Source organism: Hibiscus syriacus, unplaced genomic scaffold (genome assembly GCF_006381635.1).
Source record: "Hibiscus syriacus cultivar Baekdansim isolate YM2019G1 unplaced genomic scaffold, ASM638163v2 tig00111498_pilon, whole genome shotgun sequence".
Classification (NCBI taxonomy): Eukaryota; Viridiplantae; Streptophyta; class Magnoliopsida; order Malvales; family Malvaceae; genus Hibiscus; species Hibiscus syriacus.
The window spans coordinates 125,805-149,104 of NW_024063104.1; the positions used below are offsets into that span (position 1 = coordinate 125,805).

At 33.8% G+C, this 23,300-nt stretch overlaps 4 protein-coding genes across 5 annotated transcripts; 2 read left to right on the forward strand and 2 right to left on the reverse strand.

The window, feature by feature from the left end:
* Positions 1–817: 817 nt before the first annotated feature.
* Positions 818–5,212, reverse strand: LOC120163810 (glyceraldehyde-3-phosphate dehydrogenase GAPCP1, chloroplastic-like). The gene is made up of 14 exons (XM_039173635.1): positions 5,062–5,212; positions 4,486–4,562; positions 4,320–4,387; positions 4,146–4,184; positions 3,452–3,552; positions 3,201–3,313; positions 2,919–3,018; positions 2,669–2,815; positions 2,319–2,379; positions 2,140–2,237; positions 1,917–2,059; positions 1,673–1,756; positions 1,310–1,399; positions 818–1,161 (listed from the first exon to the last, which is right to left on the reverse strand). The coding sequence occupies exons 1-14, from the start codon at positions 5,158–5,160 to the stop codon at positions 1,104–1,106; spliced, it is 1,278 nt and encodes a 425-aa protein (XP_039029566.1). The 5' UTR covers positions 5,161–5,212; the 3' UTR covers positions 818–1,103.
* A 6,383-nt stretch (positions 5,213–11,595) lies between these two features.
* On the forward strand, positions 11,596–13,568 carry LOC120163828 (nuclear transcription factor Y subunit C-2-like). Of its 2 annotated transcripts, none has more exons than XM_039173654.1 (2): positions 11,596–11,746; positions 12,594–13,568. In XM_039173654.1, the coding sequence occupies exon 2, from the start codon at positions 12,642–12,644 to the stop codon at positions 13,401–13,403; it is 762 nt and encodes a 253-aa protein (XP_039029585.1). In that variant the 5' UTR covers positions 11,596–11,746; positions 12,594–12,641; the 3' UTR covers positions 13,404–13,568. The 2 variants fall into 2 exon arrangements, with proteins under 2 accessions (XP_039029585.1, XP_039029584.1); XM_039173653.1 differs by having other exon boundaries at positions 11,600–11,705.
* A 2,980-nt stretch (positions 13,569–16,548) lies between these two features.
* Positions 16,549–20,062, forward strand: LOC120163821 (polyadenylate-binding protein-interacting protein 9-like). The gene is made up of 10 exons (XM_039173645.1): positions 16,549–16,818; positions 17,337–17,456; positions 17,548–17,592; positions 17,894–17,966; positions 18,063–18,175; positions 18,337–18,396; positions 18,661–18,708; positions 18,791–18,859; positions 19,603–19,664; positions 19,738–20,062. Exons 1-10 carry the CDS (start codon positions 16,603–16,605, stop codon positions 19,793–19,795), a joined length of 864 nt encoding a protein of 287 aa, XP_039029576.1. The 5' UTR covers positions 16,549–16,602; the 3' UTR covers positions 19,796–20,062.
* Positions 20,063–20,942: 880 nt separating this feature from the next.
* LOC120163840 (reticuline oxidase-like) lies at positions 20,943–22,796 on the reverse strand. Its single transcript, XM_039173663.1, has one exon. It carries the CDS (start codon positions 22,794–22,796, stop codon positions 20,970–20,972), a length of 1,827 nt encoding a protein of 608 aa, XP_039029594.1. The 3' UTR covers positions 20,943–20,969.
* Positions 22,797–23,300: the final 504 nt, after the last annotated feature.

Below are 23,300 nucleotides of genomic sequence, written 5' to 3' on the forward strand. Positions count from 1 at the left end.
CACATGAGATCCGACTTAAATGGGAATAAAAATATTTGTTGATAAATAATTAAGTTGGACTCGAAATATGAATCATAAAACATATTTATTATTTCATCTGAGATTATTTATTGAGTACTTTTTTTAATAAATATATTCAAATACATCCTTCTAAAAATCATAAAGTTAAAAAATGACCTTCAATTTCAATGTGTGTGTGTGTATATATATATATATATATGGAATTGACGGCAAAGGGCCAAAGAAGCATCAATTGAAGAAAAGAACCCACAAAACATGTATGTGACGACCACTCTTTCAAATTATAGAAGGAATCCACAGAGGTTCCGGCGGTGGCTGCACCGAGAGGGCTAACACTCGGGTTTAATGGTTGTTGAGAGCGCGAGGAATGGCCGACGAAGAAGGGCAAGGGATTTTCAACAAAGGATTATATAAGAAACTCTCAGTGCCTTCAAACACTATGCTTCTGGATACAGATTTGGATTTGGGGAAGAATTCCTCCTCCATCCCGGTTCTTGAACAATCTTTGTCTTCAAATGGCTACTACTACATAGGGTGGTGATTTCTTGTTTGGGGTCGAAGAATTGAGAGGTAAAGGAAACGCTAATGAAAGGAGGTTCATTTGATTCAGATCGGGCAGAGAGACTGTAAGGCTAAGTTCGGCGGTTTCGGGGGGGATGAGCTGGTTGGAGTCGATAGGGCTGAAAGAGTGGTGATCAGTGTCGCTGGTGGCGGTGGTCACCAAATATACGGATGCTCCCCAACCAACATATCATTATAACAAATAAATTAACATGAATGATAAACCAGATGCTGCATTTCTAGACACAAGATATCTAGCTCTACAATGTTTTCTCACAAAGACAATGCCTCCTACTTTTTGGCCACAAAACAATCAATCTTAGTGTGCTCGTACAAAGCTCGAATTTTTCATTATTTTTAGAATTGCGTTATCGGATGTCCGACTCTTCAGCGGATATGCAATCCAAATCAAAAAAGAAAAACACATCGGGGTCCTATCGAACTTATGCCTACTCTCTGGGACAAACTTCTACAATAAAATTGCAATGTCACACATTCGTAACAGCATACCTCAAAAACATTTAGTTGTGGTTTGCTCCCACCAGTGCAATATGCTCGATTAGGTCAAGTACACGGTTGCTGTAAAGGAATTTCAAGAAAGAACCATCAGAAAAATAACCAGTGTCTCAGTTTGGTCAAGTATGCATGTGCACGAGCCGGTGAAAGAGAGAAATAGATGTACTGATGTGTCTAAAGAAGTGAGCAAGAGATAGAGCTTGAAACATACCTGTAACCCCATTCATTGTCATACCACGAAACAAGCTTCATGAAAGACTTACTTATCCCTATTCCGGCTTTGGAATCAAAAATGCTAGATCTGGGATGGGAAAACAAGCTCGGTTTAGAACAGTATGATACACCAGCAATCATTATGCAATTGTCAGGGAAAGATAAATAAATAACTAAATGGCCCCTTTTTTTCGAAAAGGGAACACTATAAGCGGCACACGGTTGACAAACACACTAGGACTTTTCAGGCCTAAATTATACTCGAAATGCCTGTAAACCTCCATTCATCGTATGACGTAGACGATATATCATGTCACAGCAAAAGGAATGTTGGAAAGAGAGAGAAAGAAAGAAAGATTACCTTGAATCACCAACAAAATCGTTGGAGACAACATCCTCATCTGTATATCCAAGAATGCCTTTAAGTGGCCCCTCGGCAGCATACCTTCATTTAGAAGTTAATTTAGAGTTCCAATGCATGAGAAATACACTAGATTAACGAGGGCGAAAAAAAGAGAAATCTAGAAAGAAAAAACAAAAGCAGGAATGAATGATGAAGAGAGGGGACCACAAGATGATACGCAATCCCAAAATAGAAAACTCACTTTACTGCTACTTTGACATCTTCATAGGTGGCACTCTTCTGAAGTCGGCAAGTTAAATCCACAACAGAAACATTGGGTGTAGGGACTCGGAATGCCATTCCAGTAAGCTTTCCATTAAGTTCAGGAAGAACTTTTCCAACAGCCTACAACAAAAACACAGAAATCATAAATTGATTTTAAAACCATGGTAAACGGAATAAATTTGGCTATTTCTCGCTCATACCTTCGCCGCACCAGTTGAACTAGGGATGATATTTTGGCCAGCTCCTCGACCTCCTCGCCAATCCTTCATTGAAGGGCCATCAACAGTCTTTTGAGTTGCTGGATGTTAAAAAACACATTAACATAAAATGCAGTACCATGTGCAACGAAAAAAATTACAGGCAGATAATGACTGGATACCTGTAGTTGCATGGACAGTAGTCATTAAACCCTCAACGATACCAAATTCCTCATGGACAACCTGCAACATGTTACACTACAAAAATTGAGGAAAACTGCCAAAGAAAAGGAAGAAAAGCAAACCAGATGCTTCATGAGGAAAATGGACATATTAATTAATACTGTAAAATACTGGCAAATAGAATTGCCATCTGCTACGAACTCAAACATACAAAAGCAAAATCTTAGACAGTGCATGTCCTACTAAGTGACTGCTACCTCAATAAAAAAAATGGGAGAGAAGACTTTAGTTTAAATGCTCTCTTTAGTGATGAGATTAATATGCTTAAAATTGGAGGATGCAACTAGACCTTGGCAAGTGGAGCTAGACAATTGGTAGTGCAACTAGCATTAGAAACTATGTCCATGCTTGGCTGGTAGGTCTTCTCATTCACTCCCACCACAAACATTGGTGCATCCGCTGAAGGAGCTGAAATTACAACTTTCTTGGCACCACCCTGCAAAACAGTAATGAAAGATTAATTTGGAGAATATTCAGATGTGCATGAACTGACAGGTGTGCTTCTGCAATGTGATGACAGCGAACCAATATTTACTAACCTTTATATGTGCTGAAGCCTTCGCTAATGTGGTGAAAACACCAGATGACTCAACAACAAACTCAGCCCCATAATCACCCCAAGGGATCTCTGCAGGGTCCCTGGTGGACATTACTTATATGTTATTCCAAGCTGAGATAGTTTGCTAGCAATTTTTAACAAAACCAAATAACAGAATTTCATCTTGTAATTTGTATATTTTATTCCACGAGAATAACACATTCCAGAGAAGGTAGTTCAAATCCCATTCAACCTTTCAAGGACTAAATCTCCAGAATGTTACCTTTTGCTCACAACATGTATTTGCTTGCCATTAATTTCCAAGGTGGACTCATCCACAACGTTGATCGTCCCCTTGAAGGGTCCATGAGTTGAATCATATTTAAACATATAAGCCTGGATAATAATAGTAAAAAAAAAAATTAAGATACTGCACATGATAAGAATTGTAGACATCTTTGATAAACCTGGCCAAACAAAATAAGTAACACAAGGCTAAAAACCAAATCTAAAAGTGCAGATGGACACACTCACCATGTACTGAGCATTAATAAAAGGATCATTGACCGCAACCACATCAATATCATCCCTTGAAGTTGCTATTCGTAAAACCAACCTTCCAATCCGACCAAAACCTGCAAAGGTTCATTCCAAAAAAAAAAAAAAAGAGTTTAGCAAAATAGGATACGTCAAGCTACATAGAGAACCAGTGACTTGAATCAAGGTAAATCTCCTTGGTTTAGCACCGTAGGTCTTAAAAACAATTTCTTTAACAGAATTCTTATTCTCGCCCATGCTAGTCCACATGCTTAACAGGCCCATCCAACAATATCCCAAAAATGTTTTTAGCTCCACCTACCTCAAAATGACATAATAGACCAAAAACAACTGAACTAAAGGTCAAAATACATTAACGACGGGCTAATATTATGCATGAAGAATGAACGGCAGTTCTCCACAGCCTTTTGTCCCAGGAAAGATTGGGTATCACAAGCCTAAGATACCAACCCAAACCTCGATTCACGGTACCACACTTACCACATGAGATAAGCATGGGATGCTATTCCTTTTCTATTTTACAAGCATAATCGCAAGTCTTAACAACTCAAATGTGCACGATAACTGAATAGAAATAATTTCTATGTTGATTAAAGAAATGCCATGGCAGATATGCATAAAACCGTCAAATAAAGCAGAGGAAACCTTAAATCAAATTAACAGAACATACCATTGATTCCAATCTTCGTTTTCCCACTGCTCCGTGACTCTAGACAAATTAGTAAACAAGACAAAAGCAGAACATCAGTTCATACAGCTTCTGAACTATGATCAAAATAATTAAATAAGTCCTTGTTATCCTTATTACGCTTCTCAGGGGTTAAAAAAAATTAACAATTCTTACTCGGAATTGTAGGAGGAATTTCAGTAGCGGTGGCTTTGATGGGTCGGATACTCCTTGAGTTGCAGCTTCTAAATAAATAAAAAAAGTATCAGAGGAGAGGGAAAAGTCCAAAAACTTGCACAATAAATAAAAACAAAAACTGAACGGCCAATGGTGATAACTCAACTGTAAGGAAGAGGATCTATTTGAAACTGCAACACCAAAAAAGGAGTTGGAATTTCCACCAAATTCAATGCTTGAAACCTAAATAATATCGCATTAACATTCAGATTGTCAATAAAAAGTGCATTGAAATTGCCACCTAACATTAAAATATCAACCAAAAAATAAATTTAAGTTAAATAAAAAAATAATTTACACGAGTATTCAGAATTTCATAAATTCATCAACATAACGAAAACGAGTTAACAAACAAGGCTCAGTCATCAAACAAAACGAAACATAAATCAGTAAAAATATCAACATCTACCCCCAACAAAAAAAACTAAATAAAAAATGGCTGAATATTTATTGCAATTATCAAGACTCCGTTTGGATACCGAGAAAACGTCCTAGTAAAATAGCAACAATAAAAAAATGATTTGATGTTGCACAATTTTAAATCATTCAGCTTAAGTTCAGCTCAGCTCATTTCTTAGTATATGTTAACCTTAAAACCCGACAGTAAAAGAAAATACGAGAAAAAAACGTTTCAGTTCTTTTGAAAGCAATATACGGGGCTGATCGGAGGAAAGTTGATGACCTTTAGACGATCGGAGGTTGAGAGAGAGAGGTCAGAGCGAGCGGAGGCGGAGATGGCGGCGCCGGCGGCCGTGGATCTAATGAGAGAAGAAAAAGCCATTGCAAATGCTTTTCGGAGAGGAATAAAATAAATCAAATCAAATCAAATTTAAAAAAAACCCTAGTAGAAACTGTAAGGAGAAGAAGAAGAGAAGCTTTTGGCTTTTAAGATCAGGCACGAGAACAAATGTTAATATAATAATAATCAAATCGAGAAAATGATATGTCTATGCTTTTCAATTACGTGTTTACTATTTAAGTTATCAATTATGATTCGTTTTATTATTTAACTTTTTAAAATTATACTTAAAAATTTAATTTTTATTTTATTTTAATATTTCATCCAAAATTTAACTTAAGTTTTGAAAAATATTAAAAGTTTAGATATTAAATATCAAAATTGATAGTTTATGTATTAAATGTGTTAAGTTTTTAACTTTGAGTTATAAAAATAAACAAAAATTAAACGTTATGCATGATTTTGAAAAAAATAAAAGTTTAATTATTTAAAAGTATCAAAAATAATTTGATAGAGCACAAGGTTCTTAATCTTGAGGTCGTGAGATCGAGTCCCATGGAGTGTATTTCATAATTTGGAGGTATCATACGGAAGCTGCTTTCAACCTGATGTTGGGGACAGCCTACTATCTTACATCTCCCTTACCCCATTACATATGGGAACAAGGGACAACCATTTTTTTTATCAAAAATAATAATTCATGTACTAAATGCATAGTTTACCCTAATTTTTAGGATAAATATCTCATCTATCACTTTATTATGTTATGATTATCCAACTATTATTTTTAACAAAATCATATTTAATATTGTATTTTAGTTTTTTTTTTTTTAAGTCGAGATATTTTAATTCTAAATATCTGTTCCTACATAATTCGATAGTGAAAACTCGTCTATGCGATAGTGAAATTAAGACCCTAGTTCTAGAAAATTAATCTCAAAATACATGATTTCACTTGTAATAACGAGTTAAAAAGGTTACATAGCTCAAATAACTCATTAATGGAGGATTACATTTTTTAACAGACAACCTACAAATAATTATAAAATAAAACATTAGGTATCTATTTTAATAATAAAAAATATAATTTAAATATTTATTTTTTAGTCAAGACATATATTTTGTATATTTAAATAAAAAATGGCTTATGTTTGATAATTATATAAACTCATTATATTTAGAATCGGTCAGATCAAACTTTTAAATATTTTTTTAAAATATTTATTTATATTTTGTGGTTATTTTTATATTTGTGTGGCATATTATATTAATCTTCCTATTATGTACTATTTTACGCTATAATTTATTTATTTTTATATAAATTTTAAAACCATTGGTAAATATACGATGTGGGTCCTTGCTTTATAACACATAATGCAATGTGTTGTTTTCTAGTGCCTTCAGTGATAGGTGGAAACTAAAAAAGAATGGGTAAACTATGTATTTAGTATCTAAATTATCAGTTTTTATCCGATTTAGTATATAAACTTTTAATTTTTTTAAAATCATACCTAATGTTTAGTTTTTGTTTTATTTTAGTGCTCAACGTTAAAGACTTAACGGTTTTAGTACCTAAACTATCAAATTTGATCTGTATTAGTACCTAAACTTTTAATTTTTTAAAGCATAACGTTAAATTTTGAACCGTGGTACAAAAATAAAAAAAAAACTAATGTTTGAATATGATTTTAAAATTTTTAAAAATTTAAATTGTAAAATAGACCAAATGATTTAGGTACTAAATACGTAATTTACCTAGAAGAAAAAAAAGTCGGCTGTAAAAATAAATTGGTTGACCTCCCGTTTCAAGGTTTCGCTTTGATTAATCCGGATTGACTCGCGTCACACTCTTGATTTTTGTGGGTGAGTCTCTCAGCATAGATTTGTTGCATACACAATAACTCGAACTCAAAATCTTACTTAAACGATATCAAATTACTTACTATTTAAATCAACCCCGGTTAATAAATGATCAAAATTTTGATAACTCTTAAAATAATTTTCAAAGTATTAGCGATGTAGGGTATTTCCTAAGAAGGTAAGAAATGTTTGATGAAGACAAGTGGGGGACTGTGTGAATCACGTAGTTGAGATTGTCGCGTAGCCGAAGAAAATGAAACCTCACAATTAACTCGGCGGATTCCTCGAACGCCAAGGTGGACCGATGTGACCCAAATTTTTAGGGTTTTTATATTTTTTACAAGTTTTTAGATTTTCTCGGTCCTACACGTCGGCTCTTGGCCTTTTTTTAATTAATTTGTTTTTTAATTTTAAGTGATGGTTTTCATCATGTAACTTTCAAGGGTAAAATATACAAATGGTCCATTGACTATAAGATATTATTTTTTAATCCCTTAATTATTAAAAGTTATAAAATGACCTCTTAATTATAAGAAGTTATTTTGTTGAGTCCCTAGATTATTAAAAGTTAAAAAATGATCATTTGACTATTTATTATGTTTCAAACTCCTAATTTTTCATTAAAATATTAAGATATTCTGAGATATGCGTTAACATGATGATTGAGATATGATAATCATTTGAGGTTATGAGATCAAATTTTATCATATCATAATCAGTATGTTAACGTATAACTCAAATTGTCATCAAAATTTTAATGAAAAAATACAAGTTTGGAACTAATGAATAGTCAGATGACCATTTTGTAACTTTTAATAGTCGATGGACTCTATAAAGCAACTCTCTATAGTCGGGAACATTTTATAACTTTTAATAATCAATGATGGACTTAATAAAGTAATATCATATAATCAGGAGACTATTTATATACTTTACCCAACATTCAATAAATTTCAATATTAAATTTAAATTATATCATATATGATTAAATCTTGTTCGTTGACTCATTATATCAATATATTTTAATTTTATCAATTTTATTTTTATATTTAATTATGTCGCATTGTCATTAAAGTTGATAACAAGACGATGATATAACTAATAGTTGTTAACGTGGATTGTTAAACGAAAACAAAATCATTTTGGTGTGATTATTTTGATGTCTAAAATAACATCATTTTAGACACTATATTTTAGGAACGTGTTGCTTTTGCCATTGGATTTTTAAATATTTTACTTTTTTGACATTGTATTTTTCGATCATTATAAGAAACTAATCGTCGATAGTCTTGCACATCAAAAATTATACCAAAACTTTTGTATTTCACTCATTTTTTACAATTGATTTTTCATAAAATACACTAAAAATGACAAAAAGAAAAGAAAAAGCCCTTAACATTTGCTTATTTATAATCTCACATTATTTTTAGTCTAATTTTATTTTAGTTATAATTTTATTTCTTATAATATTTTAAATAATATTATATCTTATAGAACAAAGTAATACTTAAAACGAGTTCAAGCATTTAAAATAAAATTATAAATTAACAGTGGGGAAAAAACCCTTTATCATTTACTTGTTTTTAATTGTACTCTTAATTATATCATGTCACGTTAAAAATATTATTCTTTAGACGGCCGTCAATTGACTATTAAAAAACAATTATATGTGTACGAATAAAGAAGTTTTCGTGATAGAAAAATTATTGTTATTTTTTGAGGACTCGGGTTCGAGCACCATAGATGTCAATGGTGTGAACATTCAATGTCGAAAGGTTAAGAGTTATCTTTGAACAGATAATATCTTATACTTACTCCGGATTAATAAAAAAACAGCTATATGTGTGGCAAGAAAATAAACTTTTGAGTATGAACTACTAAATAAATTTTTTTTAAGGATGTAATTGAAAATAGAAAATAAAAATATGAAGTTTTTTATTTATTTATATAACTATGCCTATAATACACATTGATAAGTAGTTGGGTATTGGTAGGGGTAGGTAATGAGAGTTTTCCCCTTTTTTTGCTACTACCAACCCCCATCGTGCAACTTGCGTCCAATATGTTTTAATTGAGTTCACCAAACCAAATGCAATATTTAATTTCATTAAAGAATTAAATATGTTTAAACTTTGATGTATTATTAATATATATTAATTAAGGTAAAGTATATAAATGATATTTCGATTATAGTGTATTACTTTGTTGAATTTATCTACTATTAAAAGTTATAAAATGATTCATCAATTATATTGTGTTGTTTTTTTTAGTTTTCCGACTATTAAAAGTTACAAAATGGTTACTTGACTATTTATATGTTTTAAGCTTGTATTTTTTCGTTGAAAATTTGACGACCGTCAGAGTTGAACGTTAACTTGTTGGTTGTGATGTGATAAAATTTGATCGCAAAATCATTTGAGTTGTACTTTTTGTTGGTGTACTCTCAATTTAGTCGATGCTTTAAACATTATGTCGTTAAGCCAACAGTTGGAAACAATGATTAATATGATTTTATCATATCTCAGTCAACAGATTAACGTCTACCTCAGACGATCGTCAATTTTTTTTAACATAAAATGACGGATTTGAAATATGTGAATAGTCATGTAACTACTTTGTAACTTTTAATATTTGATGAACTTAACAAAATAATATTATATAATTAAGGATCATTTTATAACTTTTAGTCAAAAGATTCAACAAAACAACGTATTATAACCAGGAGACCATTTGTATATGTTACTCTATTAATTAATAGGCTAACAACGATTTATATATAAAGAAATGAAAATGTGCAAATTCATATACAAATTAAACCATTATGAAATTTTATAAAATTTAACCAATGTATCTAAAAGATTATAGGATTCAAGTATATGTTATAAATTCAAATAAAATTAAGATAATATATTTAAAATAAATCTTATCGATTTACATATTTAATGTATAGGTTTGGTTATTTTAAAAAATAATTTGATAAAATCAAATATTTACAGAAAAATGGCGCAAACTAAAATAATTATACTAAATATTTAATAAAATGTAATAAATAAATTCAAAATCAAAGTATTTAAAAAATTACACATGGGATCCTTTGTCGTACTTGTACACATATAATGTTGTTTGCACTTTACACCATCTTTTTCGTCACGTGACTCTGTACCATCTCTTCGAGAAAGCCCCACGAGCTTTGCACGTGTTTTGTAACGTTTGTGTAAAACCCTAAAACATCCTTCGATTTGACTATTTTCCATAAAACATTAGGAATGTAATTTAATCCAAAATTAATGGATTTTGAACAAATCCAATTCGATAGCATGTTTTTAAGAAAAAAAATGAAGGTAATAATATAATAATTTCATATAAATTTATGAATAATTGTTATAATATTTTTTTTAATAATTTTTAATTAAATTATTATTTTATGTCAAATCAAATTAGGTCAAATTAAATTTATATTTTAAATTTTTGAGCTAACTTGAGTTTAAATAAAAGAATTGTACTCTTCAAATTGAATTAAATATAATTAAAAATATATATTTTTTAATTCAAATCAAATTTAATTAAAAATATATATTTTAAAATATATAGAATTAATAAAAACACGACTCCATCCAATCTATTGGCATCCCTAAAAATAGTATCCCACAATCATCCTTGCAAATTCGGAGATGTTAGCTTTGGATATGAATATTATTTTTATTTTTATTGATATAAAAATATGTTGCATATTAAAATTACCTTCACTAAATATATGAAAAATGTTTTTTTAAAAAACTTTAATAAATAGAATAATCTAAACCGTTTCGAAGTGATAGAAATCCATTTAGATTGATTGGATTATATTAACCTAACTGTTTGAGAAAAGGGGGTAAATTATGTTTATTATCTGAACTATTAGTTTGGTTCATTTTAATACTTAAACTTTTATTTTTTTTCAAAATCACGCCTAACATTTAATTTTTATTTCATTTTAGTATCATGCTGTTAAAAACTTAACGGATGGGCTCACTGGTCGTCGCGTCTTCGGTTGTCGGTCGTCGCATTCGTCAGCTAATGAAGCCCAAACTTTTAACCCACACCTTCTCGACCACTGAGCGTGGTTTCAACCTTCATTTCACTGCAAAATGTCTTAATCTTCCTAAATCAATGTTGGTCTCTTCAACTTTTTTATCCTCGAATCTTCATTGTCAGCTATCCAATAGACCTGAATAGACTATGTTGGTTGACTCATCATTCTCTAGTGGTCCACCGTTTAGATTGGTCGTATATCCACCGATATTATGCTCCGTCCGTTAAATTTTTAATGACGGAGTACTAAAATTAAAGAAAAACAAACATTAAGTATGATTTTGAAAAAGTGGAAAGTATAGGCACCAAAACGGACTAAATCTGATAGTTCGGGTATTAAATGTGTAGTTTACCCAAGAACTGATATGTACGCATTACCTCTCAGCTTCTCGTCCAGTTATTATTAGCCACGTGGAATGAAGAATTCTTGTCCAAAGTGAGTTCTCTCACTGTTCGAAACGTGTCCTTCTCCAGATACCCCATTTGCCACTTTAGTCTTTTCCCTTTTAGAATTCATAGGAACTCTGTTATTTTCTTTTCTTCACGTACGTTCAAAATCTCCCTCACTTCCTCTTTCTTCTCTCTTGATTTGATTTGATTTTTATTTTGGTTTCTTAGAAGATTCAGCTGCAAAGAGGAAGATAAGTAAATTAGAGGTGAATTTTGTACAATTTTTAGAATTGGGTTTTTCTTTTTGGTTAGTACTGTACAGTCTCTTGTTTGGTTGGTGGAAAAAAACTAAATAGAGAAAGAAAATATTTTCTGGGTTTTTATCTTTTTGTGTTTTGCTTTGGGTTTTTGAGATCCAATCTTAAGCTATAACCAAATCCAAAACTTCAGTGACTTCGTTTTATTCTTTATTTTAAGGAATTTTGTTATCAGGTCTTAGTTAGTATCATGAATCGTGCATGGTTATTTTCCTAAAGGATTAAGTGTTGTTTAGGCATAAAAGAATAATTAAAAATCTTTTGGATTTTATTTATTTTTGTTTAATTTATCTGTTATGAGTTAAAATTGCAATTACTTGGTGAATTACATCTTAGCTGTTGTTTTTTCTTTTCTTTTAGTTTCTAGGATTGAAAATGCTGTTGAATTTGCCACTATAGATATACTGCATACACTTCAGATTTTATGCTGTCGAACTTACGAAATTTTAGTGGCGAAAATGGATTATTAATAGAAAATATAAAGTAAATATTTAAATTATATGATAATTTAAAATTTTCGAGAATAGTAACCCATACTCGTGTGTTGGAATAGGTGTATTATTTTAGACAAAAAAAGAATGAAGAGTGAACATTTATGAATCTAAGTTGAGAAGAATCTATTCATCTTTGCTTCCCCCTTCGTTTAATCTCGATCACCTGTAAAATTTATCGAAGATTTAGAGATGATTACGGTTTTGGACCTTTCGGTGTTCTTCGCCCTACTCTTTGTGTGTCATTTGAATCTTGAAAATGGAGGAATGAAGAATGCATTTTAGCAGTATTACACTTGTATTATGTGTTTTGATATTCTCTGTTATCTTGATTCGCGATTGCAAGGTATTAGGCGAGTGATCGAGGGCGGAGGGATCATCGGGGAATATTACCATGGACCGGACTGAACAAACTGAACAGCAACAGCCTGTGATGGGAGTTGTAGCTGGTGCCGGTCCTCACCAAACTGCTCTCACGATCGCTTCCGCCACTCCAGCAGTGGCGGTCCCTTCACCGACTGCTTTCTCTAGTTTGCAGCACCAACTTGCCTACCAACAAGCACAGCAGTTCCACCACCAACAGCAGCAGCAACAACAACAGCAGCTTCAAACGTTCTGGGCCAACCAGATGCAAGAAATCGAGCAAATGTCGGACTTCAGGAACCACAGTCTCCCACTTGCACGGATCAAAAAGATAATGAAAGCGGACGAGGATGTGCGGATGATATCGGCAGAGGCTCCTGTAATTTTTGCGAAAGCCTGCGAGATCTTCGTCTTGGAGCTCACGTTGCGCTCCTGGATCCATACAGAAGAGAACAAAAGGAGGACATTACAGAAGAACGATATCGCAGCCGCCATTTCACGGACCGACATCTTTGATTTCTTAGTCGATATTATTCCGAGAGAGGAGTTAAAAGAGGAGGGACTCGGTGCCACCAAGGCTGCCATTCCTTTAGTTACTTCACCTGCTGAGATGCCATACTATTATGTTCCGCAGCATCCGTTGGGGCACGCTGGGATGATAATGGGAAAACCAGTTGATCAAGCTGCATTGTTTCCTGGCCTTCAACCTCAACCACCCGTGGCTTTCATGCCATGGCCCCAAGGTCAGCCACCGCAGCAGCAAAAATCTGAACAGCCACAAAGTGATTCTTGACGGAGAAGGGATGAGCCCCCAAGACATTGTAATATCGACATTTCTGTTGTCCTTGAAAGACTGGTTTATCTGTAGTTTAGGTTGTCATCATAGGTTTATTGAGTAGCCGGACTCCTAGTTTATGATTTCTTCAATGCTAGCTTTCGATTCAGGTACGGACGATACGAGATCTCAAAGTGGTTATGTGTTTATTTTTAATGCATGAATGATTAATTGAAAAAGTTTCATCCAAGCTAATTGCGTACTTTACAACTGAAACTGCATACATTTCTCTGTTTGCAAAGAGGTAGTTTGAATATACAACTTAGCCAGGTTAGGCTAAGCCCGGGTTAAGTTAGAAGATGACTCCGGGTTTTGCATACATTGCATGGCCATGGAACGATGAGTACGTGCACGGCTTGTTTCTGCCTTTAAACTTGAGCTCCGATGCTGTCGCCTCCTCCGTGAGCCGATAATTACACGTTTTGTAGTTCGCCGTTGAAGCTGCTTATCCTTAAAGTTACATGTTCCCAGTCACCCATGTGTTCACGTTTTCCCCAATGGTATGTCGATGAATGTCGCATTAGCTTTTTCTCCACCATTAAAAGGGTAAAACCCAGTTCTCAAATGTACGTATGTGTTGCCCCTAACATTGATTTTACATGTAAATAAACTCGGGATTGTTTCTCGATGTGAAGATCTAATCTGTATTTTCCATCGCCAGGAAGGTTCGTTCAAGTCAATGTGATCTGAACCGATTTCAACCCGTCCCCAGTGTGATCTGAACCGATTTCAACACGTTCCCCTTTGCATATAGTAATGCGCCATTGATGAAAATCCAGTTTACTGACGATGGGAGATAGGAGTTTTTCTGGGTGGAAGTAAATCCATGGCGGATAAGCTTTTGGACTGTGTGTAAAATTGTTGTATGTTGGGCATTGAAGAAAGGCAATTAGATTTCTCGATTCTCAAGTAAGCTGAAAGAGCATTGGAGATGGAAGGACTTTTAGGGTTATCGGCAGGGATAGGCCTTTTACTCTGATTTGATGGGTTTTGACCCGATCCAATTGAATTAATTTTCTAACTTAAAAATTTAGATTCAAATTGAGTCGTATCAAGTTTTTTAAGAGTGAGATTGATTGGGTTTAATTCGAGTTTAAGGTGAAAGTTTGACCTTATCTAACCCAACATAATATTATGATTATTACTTATATATTTAGGATAAGGTCAAGTGCATATTTTAACTTAAAAATTGAATTAAATTTCGAGTTAAATGAAATTCTTTTAAATCTATCGAATTGAGTGTATAAAAGAGGGTTTAGTTTTAGAATCAAATTCTAGTGAACCAAAAGCGTCACCTGATTTTTGGCCTCCCCTTGTTATGGGTTAGAAATGTGCCTACACTAACACTTCGTATGTAATCTTAATTAAAAAAGGTTAAATTACTTGTTTAGTACTTAAATTATCAGTTTTGATCTATTTTAACCATACTTAATGTTTATTTTTTATTTCATTTTAGTATCATGATCCAAATTTAACATTAAGTTTTGAAAAAAATTAAAGTTTAGGTACTAAAACAAATAAAAACTTATAATTTAGGGATTAAATACATTAAATTTTTAACGACGACTACTAAAATGAAATGAAAATTAAAAATTAAGTATGACTTTTAAAAAAATTAAAAGTTTAGGTATTAAAATACACCAAAATTGATAATTTATGAATTAAACTCGTCACCTCGAAGTGATAAATCCTATTGAAAATAATAAATTATTGGCTCACATAGGTCCATGTATCAAGGACCATTAAAAATATTTTTCAACATAATCATCTCCTTGAAGTGACAAATTCCAGATTTACTATAGTAAATATAGTAGATAATTAAACATAATTACCCTATTCAGCTAAATAATTAAAATTTTCGTCCTATTTTTCAATAAAAACCCTTGTTGTAAGCCAGCTGAATCATCTATTTCAAGCCCAAATTTAACAAAACGAGGGCCAAATTGACCCATTAGGACACTCCAAATATTTAATTTGGAATATACGATAAATATTTTTTTAATCTTTTAAATAATTTATATTTTTAGCACTACATTATCTAGTTGTTGTGGATAGCCAACCACCACCCGTCACCAGCCATCTTTTGTGATACTTTCAATATTAAAATATTCGTATTTCACTCATATTTTTTTTCTTAAGATTGATTTTTACGAAATTCACTCAAAATTGATGAAAATTTATTTAAATATTTAACATATCAATATTTCAATTTCTTAAATGATCGTCCAATGAGATTAGATTGTTTATCTTCTCGAAATAATATTTCTCACTGTTCGAATTTTTCAATAAACATCTCAAATCCCACAAATATAAAAAAATCTCCAAATCCCTAAAAATATGATTTTTTGTTTCCTTTCGTCTATATTGATTGAGTTTCATGAAAACTAATATTAAGAGAATGAATAAGAGTGAAATGCGAATATTTTAGTATCGATCTTGCCATGAAAGATGATTGATGATAGGAGGTGATTGGCTTCCGATGACATAAGAAAAGTGTAGTGTAAAAATGCATATATTTGAAAGTTTAATGACAAAATTGATTCATCTTAAAATTTAATTTCAAAAACATCGATCAATAGTCTTATCAAAATAATATCGTTTTGTCCACATTATTATACCATTTATATTTAAACGATCTTATAACATAATTGAAATTGAAATTGAAATTTAATATTATAATTAATAAAATTAAAGCTTCTGCGAATAAATTATATACGGTCTAAAGTTCAGTGTATCTCGTGTAGTTACCAATAAAATAAAATTAAAAAATACCCAAAAATAGAAGAAAAGAAAATTAAAAGAAGCTGTTGTTTCTTCCTCATCTCTGTCTCTGTTTTTTTCTTTTTCTTTGATCATCCATTTCAGTTCCTCCAAAACCCTAATTCTTTTAATATTTTTTTGATATTTTAATTTAAAATAAGGAAGCCAATCTGCATTCTAGCTTTATTTCCATTCTAGTAAATTTTTTTTCGTTCGGAAGCCTATCTACTAAGACTATTATTAAGCACCCATTTTTTTTTAAAGTTCTGAACTTTTTTTACTTAATTAAAAAGGAAAAACAAAAGGAGCATAAATTTGCAAAATCAAATTCCCATTTTCATTTGATCATTTGGGTTTTTTTTTTCTTTTACTCTGTGGGGTTTGAGGCTTTTATTCTATGGCTGCAGTAGCTAATGGAAACAGCAATTTGGTTGTTGAAACATCCAAATCAGAATCAAAGGATTTCAATGTTCAAAAAATTGTTGATATGTTCACAAAGTTGAATCCTTTGGCCAAAGAATTTTTCCCATCATCTTATCATCACAATCCCACCAAAACTGGTGATTTTAATCAGGTCCCTGCTAATAAGCAAGGGAATTACTCCAATAGAAGGGTATTTTTTTCACTCATCATTTACAATTTTCAATTGCATCCCCCCTTTTCTGGTTTTGACTGATGAGTGTTTGAGAGTTTTTAGCTGTATAGTATTTGTTGTTTTGGGTTGTTTTTGTCTTTGGGAAAATGGTCTAGTTTTACTGGATATGATTTTTATTCCATAGCTAAATTGGGGTTTTAGGATTTGCTTTGTTTTCTAGTACTGATGTATATAAGCTGGCCATTTGGTTCTCGAGTCTTGGATGATTCAATTCTTGCATTTTAGCTAGTTTTTGGTTGTTTCTCCTTTGGATTGATTGCTGCATTTATGATTTTAAGGTTTCAATTCGTCTAATGGTGGTTTAATTATTGAATCGATTGACTTGTTGGACTTCGATGTTATTGTAGTTAGCTTTTCTCGATCTGCTTGTCGTATATGAGATAATGTTTTGCTAAACATGGACACGTAACGATCTTGTATATCTTTGTTTTTCTTCTCCTTTGTTCAATTTGGTAAATGGTTGTTTTTTTTTCCAGGGAAGAAACAACAACCAGGGGAAAAGAAAGCTTAATGGTAAAGCTTTTCAAGCTCAAGCTCAAGCTCAAAGAGACGATAGCATTAGGCGAACGGTATATGTTTCTGATATCGATCAGAGTGTAAGTGTAAACAATTGCATCATTTTGTGATATTTTTATTGTTTCTTTGTGATTTTGTGAATCGCTTGCGGAAATCTTTTCTTTGTTCTAGACCACTGAAGAACAACTTGCTGGCTTATTTAGTAATTGCGGACAAGTAAGTTCAAATTGCTGGCTTTAAAGCTTTTGTCGTAATTTCGTTCGGTCCTGGCCAACGCTGCATTTTGATGTGGAGTAATTGACAATAACGTTTGAGCTATATCATTTCCATTTTTAAAGATTTTTTTGTGTGTGCATAAAGTATGCATTAAGACTCCAAGTTCACATAAAATCGGATGTTGGGGCTTTGGTTGATACTACTGGATAGGATTGCTTTTTTACTTGATAGCTTATATGACAGATTACTGTTTATATATATATATGATATTTCTGAAGTTGTTCGGGAATTATTGTTGAAGATTGTTGATTGCCGAGTTTGTGGTGATCCGAATTCAGTTCTCCATTTTGCTTTTGTGGAATTTGCAGATGAAGGTAAGCGGCTGATAAGGAATGAACTTAAAACTTTTCTTTCATTGATGTGTGCATTTAATTAACATGTCACATTCTTTATGAACTTTCTTTTAGCAGAGGGTGCGAGAGTTGCTCTGAACCTTGATGGTACAGTGCTCGGGTTTTATCCAGTTAAGGTCTTGCCTTCAAAAACTGCCATCCTGCCTGTGAACCCTACATTTCTCCCTAAGGTATGGATGAATAACTTTCTGGCTCTTAGTTGTTTCGGTTTTGCATAAGGCTTCATTTGATTCTATGCCATTTTTTCGGGTTACTGAATGGCTCTTGTAGTTTCTTTTTGTATTTTACTTTCGAGCCACACTCTTGATAATCGTATTCACTGCAATTGCAGTCCAAATACGAAAGGGAAATGTGTACCAGAACAGTTTATTGTACAAATATTGACAAGGAGGTAACCCCTTAATTGCTCACAAGAATATTCGAGCTCTCGTCTTTTATCCTAAGTTACTCTGAACAACTTTTCTTTTTGATTGAGGCACCCGTGTCTGACTGATATCCGGACATGGGTGTAGATATGACCCTCGAAGATCCCTCAAACATGAACATACTTGTGTCCCAAAATCTCTATTGGGTCCGAGTTTTTAGCTTTATCACCATAGTTATTGATGCAACTTAGTTGATCTAATCCTCACAAGCATTTTCTCTTTGATGGAAGGTTTCTCAAGCTGAAGTGAAGAATTTCTTTGAATCCTCGTGCGGTGAGGTTCGTACGATATCAATATCACACATGCCTTTTCTAACTGGTTTCCAGAAGAATGTTAATGCGATTTTCTTTTGATCCTCAGGTCACTCGCTGGAGGATTTTAGGGGACAATGTGCATTCAACCTGTATTGCTTTTGTTGAATTTGCCATGGTAAGTTCGTGTTTCCTGGATTGCTGTCGAAAATATTCGGTTCAAATTATATTTTCAGAGTATATTTACGATTCGTTGAGAACAAGTTTCCGCCATGGGTTCTAATTGATATATAATTTCTTTTCATGTTATTGAACATTGTAGCATGTCATCGATGTCTGTTTGCAAACTTTTACTCCAAATCTAGACGCTCTAATTAGGTGATATGTTTGATTAAAATCAAGTGGCTCGATTTTAGCAAGTGTTTTGTGTGAGATTATTGTGAAAGCCGGCCCGATTTACTTGTAAGCGAGGTTGCAGCCATAACGACAAATGGTTTAAAACGAGGTCGCATTCTTTGTAATTTAGCTTTCCATGTCTGATCTACGCCCAACTTTTGACGTATGTAACTGCAAGACACTCGATAATAGGTTTTTTCGATCATCGTGATTCTTAAACCTCTTCGATTTTTCACAGATCAGCCAAATGCCAGAGAAGCTTCTGACCTTAACTTTCTTTTCATTACGGAATCCTACAAGATCAGGTTGCATGATCAGGCTGTTTGCTTGTTTATCTCAGTGTTCTTTTCCGACACTACGGTTTTTGTTACTTCATATGTTACTTCATATGATTTTGCGTTTATTCGGTCGTACATGCATGTGTGTGCACCGAATCAATCATCTTCCGGAGTTCTTTTTGCATGAACATAAACTCGATGAATTAAATCGGCTTTGTGCCTTGATTCAACTCCTGTTTTTGGACAGGCGGAAAGTGCCGTTGTTGCATTGAGTTGTAGTGGACTGGTGCTCGGAACTCAGCCGATCAGGTGCGTTCTCGAATTTTCGTTCTAAATTCTACGCTCGTCAAATTCTTCACCGATTATTTCGTTCTTAACTCAGGGTAAGTCCTTCAAAGACACCGGTGAGGCCACGAGTTACCCGACCAACATCGGGTTAACCAATGGATCTAGCCTTTTAAGACCTATGGATGGAATCGGGTGACTTCCCGATGGCGAGAGAAACTCTGTTGCGTCGACGGATTGGTAAAAACTTCCCTCGGTTTCGTTCTTTCCGTCTCTCCCGATGCAACCGTTTCATTCTGTTTTTCTTTTATCTTTGCTCGAAGATATCGGCACCATGTGTCGGATTCATAAACCTTGAGAACTTTTTAACCTTATTCCATCCCTTTGTTTTGACAATGTTATCTTGGTGGGTTTATTTGCTAGTTTCCTTCCATATGAGTTCGAATCTCGATATTTGCAATTCTTTCTTGAAATAATCGTTCGATAAGTTCGAATCTCGATATTTGCTATTCTTTCTTGAAATAATTGTCCGACAATTAAATTCGAGTATGGAGATTTGACTTCTAATGATAGAAAAGCTTAGAAAAATAATTGAAAATATTACCAAATTATAATATATAGTTTGAAATATGTATTATTATATTTAGGGCAAATTACACGCTTAGTATCTAAATTATTACTTTTATTCTATTTTGGTATCTAAGCTTTATTTTTTAAAATAATACCTAACATTTAGTTTAAGTTTTAATTTGATACTTGTAGTTAAAAACTTAATGGCGATTTTGATATGTTATTATAAGATAATGTTACACCATCATTGAAAAAATTTGAAAATGTCACATAAATAGTTATGTTATTTTTTAACGACGAGTATTAAATTGAAACCTAAATTAAATTTTAGGTATGGTTTTGAGAAAAATAAAGTTTAAGTTCTAAAATGGAATAAAAGTAATAGTTTAAGTACTAAACGTGTAATTTATCCTATATTTTATGATAAAGTTTTATTAGTTAATTTTATATTAAAATATGATATCAATCCTCATAATTTGGCTAAGTTTGAGGTTCAATTTTTGTACTTCAATAGTTTAATTTAATCATAAATTTTATAAACATAATTGATAATTTTGTGGATTCTTCAAAACTATAATTTTTTTTAAATAAATATAGATTTCTAATTCAATCACAAATCCTCGTTCTCCTCATCACATTCTTTAATAGTATAATTTTTCTTTAGTCCTTTAAAAAATTGTACATTATAATTCAGCCAATGGTAAAATTACACTCTTAACCTTCTAGAAATCAATAATTGAATTTCAGTCCTCACCATGATTAGAAGCTATGTGCCTTGGAACCGATTGTGGCAGTGGTCGGAGGAATCCCCTGTTGGTGTTTGAAAATGTTGTTCGGATCGATCAATGTCTTAGCTTTCACCAATCTATCGTAATTATTCAAAAAATATTTTTCACCCCAAATCCGAGCAACCTCGACAGTATCCACCGATGGTACATTAGTGTCGATCAATTCCATGACACCAAGGTCCAAGTCAATGTAGTTCACATAAGCAGCCCTCGGACCACATGAAACGTGGTCCGACATTGCTTCATGGAATCCTCGTATCCATTCTATGTATTCGTTGCTTCTGTTGTTATCTTCACGGTGCCACTCGACGAGGTATTGGATCGTATACAAATTGCCTCGCCTATGCGGAAAGGCGATCGAGTTGCTGCTTATGTTGCTCATCGTGGCACCGTAAGGGTCCATGATGATGTACCCTTTCGGTTCGCCATCGAGAATGTCGAGGGCGGTTCTTATGCCGGTGGCAGAGATCGGATTCCTTACGTAGTCTGATTTGGCCTTGAAGTAATGCTTGTCTTGGAGATACCTAGTCTTGAGGTCCGAGATTGTGGCTCCGTTAGGTAGTCCGGAGAAGAATAGGACCGATTCAATCCAACTCATTTCATTGCAATCTTTTGTCGTGAGTCCTAATTCGGGGAATTCACGGCGGAGGATCGAGATGGCTTCTTGTTTTTGACCTAGGAAGAAGCCTTTGAATGTAGCTGATATGCCGGTGGATTTAGTCTCCGGCAGGGCGACTCCGACGAAGCATGATAAATATAGGTCACCTTGTAAGTTTGGAGCAACGTGCTGCCACTTGTTTACTAAATCCGCTACGTGCTCCTTCGTGCCGGGTCTCGACACGACGAAGCTCGTGACGGTCTTCGGCACTTTCCGCAACCGGATTTTCCATGCGTAAACCACTCCCCACACGCCGCCGCCACCGCCTCTTATCGCCCAAAACACATCTTCTCCCATTGCTTGCCTGTCTAGTAATTCACCTTTCGCGTCGATCAGGAGAGCATCGATCACATTATCGGCTGCCAGCCCGTATTTCCTCGACAACAACCCGAAGCCACCGCCAGCGATATGGCCACCAGCCCCGACTGTCGGACAAGACCCCGCCGAGAATCCATGAACGCCACTCGACTCGGCAATGGCATGATATGTCTCTCCCAGCGTCGCACCGCCTTCCACCCACGCCGTCTCCGTCTCCAAATCCACCGAAACACGGTTCAGATTCATCAAGTCTATAATAACAAACGGAGCTCCGTCGCTAGCCACCCACGAAGTACCCTCGTAACTATGGCCACCACACCGCACTCTAATCTCCCACGACCCTTGTAAACAACACAACACACTGCGGATAAGCTGATCTCTACTCTCCGGCAAGATAATAGCTGCCGGCTTCGGAATCGTGGGATCGGAAAACCGAAGGTTTTGAATCGAAAAGCTGAGAAGATTATCGTAGTCATGGTTGTGTACGTTGGAGGAAGTGGTGTAGTTGCTGATATTATGACGATTAAGACACGATATTATATTGCTCCGATCAATGGGTGCCGAGAAAGATGAGACAAAGAAGAACAAGAGGAGGAAAAATAAGAGTAGAGGATAAAAGCTCGAATTCGCCATGGCTGCCCTTGAAGCTAAGATTATTAGATTAAGAAATCTTTGAAGAGATGCTGCGGGCTTTAATGGAATCGAGAATAATGCTATACATTGACGACAACGGGAAGAACACAAGGTGAAACAGGAAGTTGCCATGGCCGGCAATTCTATGTTTTGTAATTGAAGTTTAATGCAGACAAAAATGGCTTCCATTGCGATTTTTTAATGATCTTAAAGAGTTCGGCAGCTACCAACAAATGAATTCTGACAGAATTGCTTGCATATGTCTGAATACGATGGAACCCCGCCTACTGCACGCACCTTGTATACTTTCTTCTATAGGGTTAAGGTAATATATGTTCTGTTTTTAATTTTGATAAAATTCACACATATTTTATAAATAATAGGGTGAATTGCGATAACTTTTTATATCAGTTTTGACCCGTTTTATTATTTATATTTGCATTTTTTTTAAAATTATATCTAACTTTTAGTTTTTATTTCATTTTAGTATCTTACCGTTAGAGACTTAATGGATAGACTGACATGGCATAGCTTCGGTGGACGGACAATAAATCCAAATGGTGGACCACGAGAGAATGACAAGTTGACCAACATAGTCCAATTTCAAGCCCATCAGATAATAGACCACGAAGATCGGAGGATAAAAAAATCAAAGAGACCATTGTTGATTTGGAGAGATCAAGGTGTTTTCTG

Bases quoted from the DNA above. Each gene is read 5' to 3' on its own strand.
- LOC120163810 (XM_039173635.1), bottom strand. From the start codon at position 5,160: ATGGCTTTTTCTTCTCTCATTAGATCCACGGCCGCCGGCGCCGCCATC. The intron at 4,388-4,485 runs GTTGAGTTATCA...TTATTTATTTAG, and splicing joins AATAGATCCTCTTCCTTACA to AAGCTGCAACTCAAGGAGTA. The intron at 4,185-4,319 runs GTAAGAATTGTT...TAATTTGTCTAG, and splicing joins AATTCCTCCTACAATTCCGA to AGTCACGGAGCAGTGGGAAA.
- LOC120163828 (XM_039173654.1), top strand. From the start codon at position 12,642: ATGGACCGGACTGAACAAACTGAACAGCAACAGCCTGTGATGGGAGTT.
- LOC120163821 (XM_039173645.1), top strand. From the start codon at position 16,603: ATGGCTGCAGTAGCTAATGGAAACAGCAATTTGGTTGTTGAAACATCC. The intron at 16,819-17,336 runs GTATTTTTTTCA...TTTTTTTTCCAG, and splicing joins GGAATTACTCCAATAGAAGG to GGAAGAAACAACAACCAGGG. The intron at 18,397-18,660 runs GTAACCCCTTAA...CTTTGATGGAAG, and splicing joins GTACAAATATTGACAAGGAG to GTTTCTCAAGCTGAAGTGAA.
- LOC120163840 (XM_039173663.1), bottom strand. From the start codon at position 22,796: ATGGAAGCCATTTTTGTCTGCATTAAACTTCAATTACAAAACATAGAA.